Source organism: Arachis hypogaea, chromosome 9 (assembly GCF_003086295.3).
Source record: "Arachis hypogaea cultivar Tifrunner chromosome 9, arahy.Tifrunner.gnm2.J5K5, whole genome shotgun sequence".
NCBI lineage: Eukaryota > Viridiplantae > Streptophyta > Magnoliopsida > Fabales > Fabaceae > Arachis > Arachis hypogaea.
In genome coordinates this window covers 94,379,585-94,390,877 of record NC_092044.1, presented here as the reverse complement: position 1 = coordinate 94,390,877, position 11,293 = coordinate 94,379,585, and the positions used below count along the sequence as shown (strand labels likewise).

Below are 11,293 nucleotides of genomic sequence, written 5' to 3'. Positions count from 1 at the left end.
GATTTATTTTTGAAAAATTCCTTCATCGATAGTGATTAAGTGAAAAAAAATCATATCGAAAATGATTTCACAAGAAAAAAAAGTTATTATAGAATGAAAACTTTTTTTTAAAAAAAAATAGTATCTCACAAAACATGAAAAAAAATTGTGATGTTGATGGTGTTAGTGTTAATAGTGGTAGAAAAGAGAATGATGATGACAAGCTATAATTACACAATTAAAGTAAAAGAAGTAGAAGTTATAATGATATAACTATGAGAAAGATGATAGTATTGGTGGTGGTAGTTTATTCTATTATTGAAAAAACTTTCTAAAAATTTAAACCCTCACAAATTATAGAAAAAATTCTATAAAACTAATTTTTATTACTGTTTAATAATTTTCTTAAAAGAGAGTTCATATTGTCTTTAAATAACATTGTTATTAGGGACTGAATTGTTTTTTTTACATATATTATTTTGTCTTTTAAAAAAATAGACAAAAGTCAAATTAAGTCTCTATTCTATTTTTTTTTTGAGGTCATATCTTGTTAAAAATAAAATCATAAATTAATAAAATAATAATTTAGTCTTAATATTGTATTTATTATTCTTTTTAAAAATTGCAATATTGTTGGAATAAAGTTGGAAAAAATATGTCACGATCCAATTTGGCCGTGACTGGCGCTTAGAAAAATCTTCCCAAGTGGTGCGCACGAATCCCCACACCTTTGTACAATAGTACCAGCAAGTGCACTGGGTCGTCCAAGTAATATCTGAGCGAGTCAGGATCGATCCTGCGAGAATTGTAGTTTGAAACAAGCAATGGTTATCTTGCAGGTCTTAGTCAGACAGATCAGAAGGTTATTGGAACAGTTGTCAAATTTGCATTAAAAGGAATATTGGAATCAGCAATAGGGATATGTTGAAGGATTGGAGTTGTTTTGTCTTTCTGAATTAACTCTGGTACTGCTCTCTTTGCTTGTGAGTGATTTCTTTAATGGCAGGCTGTATGTGATTGACACTGGTTTGAACAGCTGCCAATACTCCTGCAGATCTGAACCCCAAATTTAGTGCGGATCCATTCTGATTGAGAGTGAAACTCGTACACTCCATTCTCCTTAATGATCCTACTCAAAATGCCACAGACAATGTCGGATCTTCCTGATCAGAGAATGCTGCATCATAGGGTTCTAGCCTCTACCACAGAGACCCTAATTTCTCTGACAATGGTGCCAAAAACTTAGTGCGCATGAATCCACATACCATCATGCAACAGTACCAGCAAGTGCACTAGGTCGTCCAAGTAATACCTGAGCGAGTCAGGGTCAATCCCACGAGGATTGTGGTTTGAAGCAAGCTATGGTTATCTTGCAGGTCTTAGTCAGGCAAATCAGAAGGTTGTTGGATTGAATTTGGTTAAACCATAAAAGGAGTAAAGCAAAAGGGGTAGAAAATACTTTGTGAATGAAATTATACTCAGGGATAGGGATAAGGTAAAGGATTGGAGTTGCTTTGTCTTTCTGAATTAACTCTGGTATTATTGCTCTCTTTACTTGTGAGTGATTTCTTCAATGGCAGGCTGTATGTAATTGAGAATGGTTTGAGCAGCTGCCAATACTCCTCTAGATCTGAACCCCAGGTTTAGTGCGGATCCATTCTGATTGAGGGTGAAGCTCGTACAGTTCATTCTCCTTAATGATCCTACTCAAAACACCACAGACAAGGTCAGATCTTCCAGATTAGAGAATGCTGCACCTTGGGTTCTAGCCTCTACCACAGAGACCCTAATCTCCCTGGAAATCGGCTGAACTGATGTCTCGATAAGTCTCCAACAAAGTCATGGATTAGCCGTCTGAGAGACGTATATTCAAGTTGGTGGTTCATCATTGTCCGATGAAAGACGCACTCTGAACCCATGTAGAATGTGATAACCTTATGCCAGTTTGTAACACCCTACCACACAGAGCCTTATGGTTAAGTCATAAAATAGAGGTGGCGATGTATTACGACCTCTAAAAATAAAATTTAGTATATATATATATATATATATATATATAGTAGTGTGAAAAATGTTTATAACTAGGAGCCTTTGAAGAAAAAGAGGTAAATCAAAACCGTTAAATCGAAAAGCGTAACACTCCGATCAATAACGTAAACGAAACAGATAAAGAATAAGCTAACGCGAGAAGATATACAAGAGAGTGCCAAAAATACAGATATCAAGACTCAAGACTCGGTTTGCGAAGATAACCGGTCCGAGTATAGAAGTATATATACATATGTAAAGGAACTACCCAAAATAAAACCCAAAATACAGAGTTACAAAGTCTGAGTCTCCAAAATATCCTCTAAGAGGAGTTAATACAGTATATATATATACAGTGGAGATAATAAATATCTAAGCAAGTCTATAAAACCAAAATAAAATTCCGAGAGCTAAGGATCTTCGCCAAACAGAAATCTCCAGCATGCCTCAGCGAGGAGCCTCACGTCCTGCATCTGAAAATCACAAAATCCGCATGGGTGAGAACCGGAGGTTCTCAGCATGGTAACAATGTCCAAATATCTAACATGTAATGTCCTGGGAAAGCAGAAGGCAATCCTAGAACTCCTAATTTATAATCAAAGCGTATAATTATAACTAAACCATGAGAAATGAAAACAAGCAACTAACTAAGGATCTTTAGTCTAACAAAAACTCCCCTTTCCAAATCCTGCAAACCTCTCAACCGCCACCAGCAATTTGATATGCAAACACAAGTATAACAAATAAAGCAATGCACAAATAGGAAGCAGATACAGCAGTTAGGCAATTAGCAAGTAATTATGCAGTCAATTAGGCATTTCAAACAAATCACATATAATGCATATGATGTATGCCTGTCCTAGTGGCCGATGAGTCTCATCTATCAGTTATAAAGCCAACCCAACAAATCCTGGTAGCTAACCATTGAACTATCCCTCTGTCATGCATCCCCAACTCGAGTTATCCACAACATAATCATAATTCACATCTAACACCCTCACTAGTGTATATTTACGGGGGCGAGCTCTTCTGGAACTTTCACAATGTCTGGCTACACTTACGACATAGGGTCAGCAGAGTATCGAGTTTTCATCTGGAGCACGTGGTGGCTAGCCACTGCTTTCACCCAAGGAAACTCATATCTCAGAAAGGTGGAGTGCAACAATCACAATATCAATAACTCAGCATATATGCATTTATTCTCAGCGATAAATCAACATTCATATCAGCCATCTGGCTTTAAAAAAATCATAATTCATTATCAACCATAAATCGTCATCACACATAGCCATTCGGCTAACATCATACTCAGCCATTCGGCTCATGTCATGCACAGCACTCCACCATCCTCCTCAACAACTCATGACATCATCATTTGTCATAACTCCTCATTATATCCCTTTTCTTCATCCACAAGTTACTCCCATCCCTAGCTTCCTCTCAATCTCTAGGAATTTTATACTAATTCAAGATTTAAAGGATGAAAATGGGGGTTTATAAGCTTGAAACAGTGTCTCAGAAGGTTACAAGCTTGTTGGGAAGGTGAAAGACTTGAAAATAAGGGTTTTATAAGAAAACAGGGTCGTGTGTATGCACAGGGTGTGTGTGCGCACGCCCCGAAGAATTTTTCAAGATGTGTGCGTACGCATAGAGGTGTGCGTACGCATAGAGGTGTGCATACGCACAGGTGTAAAATTTTCCAATTCTGTTCTCTCGCACAAGGCATGCGAGTTCCCTCAACAGAATGGGCTTCCTAATATGTGCGTGCGCACAAGGCTGTCCACGCGCACAACTTGTACAACTTCATTGATTGTGTGTGCACAAAGGGCATGCTAGCGCTCCCAATAGTAGCCCTTTCCCCATGTGTGCGTACACACAAGGTTGTGCATGCGCACAGGTTCAAAAATCCACGGGGTGTGCGTGCGCACAGGGTTGTGTGTGCGCACACAAACCAGAAATCACAAATTCTGCAAAATTCTCAGATTCAGATTTTATACTCCAACTTTCAACGATCATATCTCCTTCCACAAAATTTAGATTCCCACCAAATTTAAACCATTGAAAAGCGTGTGAAATTATCTTTCTTTTGATATAAAAAGTAGCAAATTCCAAAAACAATAGCTTGAGATATGATCCGTTGAAGTTCATCAAAAATTCAATTTTACCAAAGTTCATAAACTTCCAATTTCCAAAATATACACTTCCAAATTCATTCAAAACCAACCAAAACTCAACCATTCAACCTCAAACATTTCCAGCTTCTCACTCAATCCTAAACCTACCAATTCTTCCATTTTTAACCAAGTTTCAATGCAATAACCTCAATTCATAACCAACATTCCACATCTCAATTTTTCAAACTATTATTCAATTCCATCAATCACTAAGAATATATATATATATATATATATATATATATATATATATATATATATATATATATATATATATATATCATACACCAAAGCGTGCTTGAGCATATCAATCCATATCACATACAACTTTACATGCTTTACCAATAATTATTACCATTCAAAATCATTCTACCATTATACATATATTCAACTCAATCCATATCATCCAACAACTACATCAATATTTCAAAATCCTATCCTAGGGTCACTAGCCTAAGTTTTCACAACCACATTACATTTTAGATACAGGAAACTAAAATTATACCTTGGCCAATTTCCTGCTCAACTCGGAACACTCTCAAATTCAACTTTTAAGGTCTCAAAACTTCCAAGATCAGATTTCCAACTTGTATATCACCTCAAGTTCTCAAGATCTCCATAAGACTTCTATCCATTCACATATATACCTTGCCTAACACACATAATATGCATCCATCTATACAAACTCAATATTTAATCACAACAACTCAAGCATTTGACTTAGGGTTGAGATACTTATCAAGGCCAAGGATCAAAAGAGGCAAGACTAAGCCTTTCCTTCAAGTTAATTGGATCTTACAACATCAAAACTCAAAAATCTCAACACTTTACTCACTAAATTTTCGAAATTAAGGGCTGAGAAAACTGTATTGAAATCGTAGCTTACCTCAAAAACAATAGTGTGTGTTTTGTAGAGCTCGATGCCTCGGTCGCATGGCCGCAAACGGTGCTTCAATCGGAGCTCCGGATCAAAAGTTATAATCAATTGAAGATTGAATTGATTTAGAACAATTGTATTTCAGCGTGTGTGTGTTTGAGAGGGGAGAGAGTGTGCTGAGCTCTTTAGTTTAGTGAGGCTTGGCTAGGCCTTGGACTCAATATGGGTCCGGTTATCCCGGTTTGGTCCGTTCGGCCCAATCTTGGGCCGATTTCTTTAAAATTGGTGTCAAAATTCTCGTTTTAATTTTCTCTATCATATTAAACCATAAAAACCTCATTTCTTATTTTCTAGAATATATTTCAATTTATGGGTTAATTAGTCATTAATTAACTGGGTTTTACATTCTACCCACCTTAATGGAAATTTTGCCTACAAAATTCAAATTCAGTTACCTGAAAATAGGTGTGGGTAGTCCGTTCATATTTCTGACTCAAGTTCCCAAGTATGCTTCTCAATACCGGCCCAACTCCATGCCACTTTGACTAATGAAACCTCTTTTCCGCGCAACCGTTTAATGCTCATATCATCAATTCTGACTGGAGTCACCAGTAGAGTCAAGTCTTCCTTTAACTGGACCGATTCATGTTCTAACACATGGCTAGCATCAGGAGTATACTTCTGAAGCTGCGACATCTAAAATACATCGTGCAGGTTCGAAAGGTGAGGCGGTAGAGCCATCCAATAAGCCACCGGTCCAACCCTCTCAAGAATCTAAAATGGACCGATGTATCGAGGATTCAGCTTCTTCATCTTAATCGTTCTACCTACTCTTGTTGTTGGAGTAACCTTAAGGAAAGCATGGTCTCCTTCCTCAAACTCTAAGGACTTCCGCCTCTGATCAGCATAACTCTTCTGATGGCTCTGAGCAGCGAGCATCCTATCTCTGGTTTTCTTAACTTGTTCAGTAGTTTCAGCTATCATCTCAGGCCCCAATAAACTTTTCTCCCCAATTTCATATCAGTATAGCGGAGACTGGAATTTTCTTCCATACAGAGCCTCATATGGAGCCATTTTGATGCTCGCATGGTAGCTATTTTTATACGCAAACTTCACTAGCGGCATATACCGATCCCAGTTCGTCGACTGGTCCAAAACACAAGCCCTCAATATATCTTCTAGGGTTTGAATTGTGATGAGCGGATAATTTGTACGCTTTTTGGCATTGTCTTTAGTATGTTTTTAGTATGATCTAGTTAGTTTTTAGTATATTTTTATTAGTTTTTAGTTAAAATTAACTTTTCTGGACTTTACTATGAGTTTGTGTGTTTTTATGTGATTTCAGGTATTTTCTGGCTGAAATTGAGGAACTTGAGCAAAAAATCTGATTCAGAGACTAAAAAGGACTGCAGATGTTGTTGGATTCTGACCTCCCTGCACTCGAATTGAATTTTCTGGAGCTACACAAGCCCAATTGGCGCGCTCTCAACGGCGTTGGAAAGTAGACATCCTGGGCTTTCCAGAAATATATGATAGTCCATACTTTGCCCAAGATTTGATGGCCCAAACCGGCGTTCAAAGTCACCATCAGAATTCCCAGCATTTAACGCCAGAACTGGCACCAAAGTGGGAGTTAAACGCCCAAACTGGCACAAAAGCTGGCGTTTAACTCCAAGAAGAGTCTCTACACGAAAATGATTCAATGCTCAGCCCAAGCACACACCAAGTGGGCCCGGAAGTGGATTTTTATGTCATTTACTCATCTCTGTAAACCCTAGGTTACTAGTTATCTATATATAGGACCTTTTGCTATTGTATTTTCATCTTTTGATCTTTGGAATCTTTTGATCATGTTTTTATGATTGAACCCTCTTTGGGAGGCTGGCCTCTCGGCCATGCCTAGACCTTGTTCTTATGTATTTTCAACGGTGGAGTTTCTACACACCATAGATTAAGGTGTGGAGCTCTGCTGTACCTCGAGTATTAATGCAATTACTATTGTTCTTCTATTCAATTCCGCTTGTTCTTGTTCTAAGATATCACTTGTTCTTCAACTTGATGAATGTGATGATCCGTGACACTCATCATCATTCTCACCTATGAACGTGTGCCTGACAACCACCTCCGTTCTACCTTAGATTGGGTGGATATCTCTTGGATTCTTTAACCGGAATCTTCGTGGTATAAGCTAGAATTGATGGCGGCATTCAAGAGAATCTAGAAGGTCTAAACCTTGTCTGTGGTATTCTGAGTAGGATTCAATGATTGAATGACTGTGACGAGCTTCAAACTCCTGAAGGCTGCGCGTTAGTGACAGACGCAAAAGAATCATTGGATTCTATTCCAACCTGATTGAGAACCGACAGATGAATAGTCGTGCCGTGACAGGGTGCGTTGAACATTTTCACTGAGAGGATGGGAGGTAGCCACTGACAACGGTGAAACCCTTTAATACAGCTTGCCATGGAAAGGAGTAAGAAGGATTGGATGAAGACAGTAGGAAAGCAGAGAGACGGAAGGGACCAAGCATCTTCATACGCTTATCTGAAATTCCCACCAATGAATTGCATAAGTATCTCTATCTTTATCTTTATGTTTTATTCATCATTCATAACCATTTGAGTTTGCCTGACTAAGATTTACAAGGTGACCATAGCTTGCTTCATACCAACAATCTCTGTGGGATCGACCCTTACTCGCGTAAGGTTTATTACTTGGACAACCCAGTACACTTGCTGGTTAGTTGTGCGAAGTTGTGTTTATGCCATGGTATTGAACACCAAGTTTTTGGATTCATCACCGGGGATTATTTGAGTTGTGAAAAGTATTGATCACAATTTTGTGCACCAAATTGTCCTCTCAGATTGGCCATCTGTTTGAGGATGGTAGGCTGTACTCAAGCTCAAACGGGTTCCAAAAGCTCTCTGAAATACACCCCAAAATCTCAAAGTGAAATAGAGATCAGTGTCAGAAATTATAGTAGTAGCAAAGTGTAGACTATTATATATTGCTGGAAAGCTCTGGAAGTCAGCTTTCCATAGCCGTTAAGAACACTCCATTTGGATTTTTATAGCTCCAGAAAAGCTCTTCCGAATGCAAGGAGGTCAGATTCGGACAGCATCTGCAGTGCTTTCTCTGTCTCTGAATCAGACTTCAACTCCCTCAATTTCAGCCAGAAAATACCTAAAATTGTACAAAAATAGAAAAACTCATAGTAGAATCTAAAAATGTGAATTTAACACTAAAACCTATAAAAACTTAATAAAAACTAAATAAAACATACTAGAAACTATATGAAAATGATGCTAAAAAGCGTATAAAATATCCGCTCATCAGCAAGCCTCAGAAATTAATATTACAAAAAATAGAACAAATAAAATTTTCAATTATACTAAAAGGAAACACAAAATATTTACACATGGAGCAGTTTAACAAGTCTAAAGAGTTTTAAAACTATTTATACAAAATATCAAGCCCTTGAATAGAAAAGGGCTCACCAACACAAACAAAACTAGAGCGGAACCGATGAAGTTGGATTAGGATCAAAGCCCATATTTGAAAAAAAATGAAAGAACAACAGAGTGAGTTTTGCAACTGATGCGGGAAAATCGATTTCCACACAAACTAACTGGCAAGTGTACTGGGTCGCATCAAGTAGTAAAACTCACAAAAGTGAGGTTGATCCCATAGGGATTGATGGATCAAGCAACTTTAGTGAGGTAATATGTCTAGTTAAGCGAAATATTGAAAGAGTTTGGTGGAATTTACTTGACAGAATGTAAATTGCAAGAAATGTAAAGTGCTGAAAGTAAATTGGCAGAAACTTAAATGGCAAGAAACTTAAATCGCATGAAAAGTAAATTGCATCAAATGTAAATGGGGATTGGGTGATGGAAAATTAAAGGAAGCAGTAAATTCAAGGCAATTAAATGAAACTAAAGGCAATCAAAATAAGATATCAGGGGACAAGATTCATTAGTGATTGGAGGTATCATAATCCATTATGAATCAATGGGTCTCAACTTCCTTCTCAATCATATGAGTAGATCTATGGCAGATTGAAATTGATTGGATCCCAATTCCTTGGCAATCCAATCTCTCTAATCACAATCAATCTTGCCAATTCCTTGATCCAATTGTCATGAGAAGAGGTTAAGTGCATGTCTTTCATCCATAAGCCACACAAATTCTCATGACCTCAATTCCTCCCGAATAGTGTTAGTCAAGAGAATTATGAAGGATAGAGCCCTAATTCTAATGCCCATGATTCTCCTTCCGAGGCTCACACAAGCATTCAACAGATTCAAACCCCCTTCCAGAGTGAATTTATCTCAATCAAAACAGAGGATATCCTATAGCTACACAAATGAATTGAGAAGAGGAAGAATTTCATTGATCCATTAGAATCACAATAGAGGTCCTCCCCCTAATGAATTGGGGTTTAGTGAATCATAGCTCTAAGAACACTTGCAGAAAATTTAAATTGCATGAAAGTAAATCAGGCTCAAGATGAATGGAATTATAAAATTGGCAGAAAAGTAGAGGTGCAGGAAATTGAAATTGCATAAAAGTAAATGAGGCTCAATTCAAATTAAAATGTAAAACTGTAGAAAAGAAAAGTGTATTCTAAACTAAGAATCCTATACTACACTCTCTGGAGTCTCTAATCTCTAAGAGAGTTTTGGAGTCTCTAATCATCCAGCCTCAGCCTCCCTAATTCTATGAAACTAATGCCTTTATATAGGTTTTTCTAAATTACAAATTGAAATGAAATTGAAAACAAATTACAATCAAATAAAAATTAACTACTCTAGATGATCCTTGTGGCCTTGATTGGTTGACAATTGTGGGCTTGCTTGATTAAATTTAAAGTGGGCTTGGGTTGAAATTATTTGAACCAGAATAACACTCCCAGGAGAATGTAGCGCTCTTGAAGAGAGCAGAGCGCTCGTGCACCCATGTCTACGCGTCACCCATGGGTACGCGTGGATTTCAAAATGTCACATACACGCTGCCGCTCCATCCACGCGTTCGCATGCTCCTTCAAAAATGTCACACCGACGCGTTTGCGTCACCCACGCGTACGCGTCGCTAGCCCAACTTTTAAAACTATTGCAGGCGCTCTTGGGGAGAACGTAGCGCTCTCCTGGGCGCTGGGTTATTTTGCTGAGTTGTTTTTGAGTCTTAAAGATACCTATCATTTTTGCTCCAATTTCATGCCAAATATAGACTATTATATATCGTTGGAAAGCTCTAAATGTTAGCTTTCCAACGCAACTAGAAGTGCATCAATTAACTATCTATGGCTCAAGTTATGGTCCTATGAAGAAGGCATGGTCATGTTGTCAGGGGTCGCTGGCGCTCTTGGAGAAAAGTGTAGCGCTCTTGGCAAAGCGTAGCGCTCTTGGTGAGAGCGTAGCGCTCTTGGCGCTGTTTAGAGGCCAAAATTAGCACCAGCTTCTGTAGCCCAAACTTAAGGTTCACCCCATACTATTATATGTCGTTGAAAAGCTCTGAATGTCTACTTTCCAATGAATTTGATAGCACGTCATTTAATGCTCTTTAGCTCAAGTTATCCTCCTTAGAAGGTCAAGAGGTCAGCTGGCCTTACTATAGGTTGATACTATGTTTATCTTTGCACATTCGGGATAAGTTTTCTCCCTCAGATTTAGTGTCCACCATGTAGTGCCATATATGCTTGGAAAGCTCTAGATTCCTACTTTCTAATGCCACTAGAATCACCTCATTTGGAGCTTTGTAGCTCGAGGTCAGGCTTGCAAATTCTCTTTGCTCCTCTTTGAGTTTGTTTTCAACTCTTTTGCCACCTTGGGAGTGTGCTTCTTCTATTAGTGATTTTGTTGCTTCTTTTTCTATTATTTCCTACAAAAATTATTAAATCAAAAGATCAAAGCAATATACTACTTAAGCACTAAAACACTCAATAATTAAGCATGAAACATTAATTTCTTGTATGAAAAAGTATAGAAAAACCTAACATGATACACAATCATCAGCAACTCAATGAGTAAACAAAGCATTCATAGCCCCACAAGAAACAATTCTATAAATAATTAACTTTTAGTGAAAACAAATTCACTTTAATAATAGTGACAGAAATACACTCAAACACAAGGATAATTACTTATAGACATTAAACATTCAAACTTTCTTATTTTATATAAATATAAGCGGAAGGTCGTCTAATTTAGAAAAGTCAAAATAACAGACAGAAATC

The 11,293-nt window shown here is 37.7% G+C and overlaps 1 protein-coding gene across 1 annotated transcript; it reads right to left on the bottom strand.

Annotated features, from left to right (window-relative positions):
• Positions 1 to 5,538: 5,538 nt before the first annotated feature.
• Positions 5,539 to 6,042, bottom strand: LOC112709324 (uncharacterized). Its single transcript, XM_025761218.1, has 2 exons — positions 5,890 to 6,042; positions 5,539 to 5,754 (listed from the first exon to the last, which is right to left on the bottom strand). The coding sequence occupies exons 1-2, from the start codon at positions 6,040 to 6,042 to the stop codon at positions 5,539 to 5,541; spliced, it is 369 nt and encodes a 122-aa protein (XP_025617003.1).
• Between the last annotated feature and the right edge of the window lie 5,251 nt (positions 6,043 to 11,293).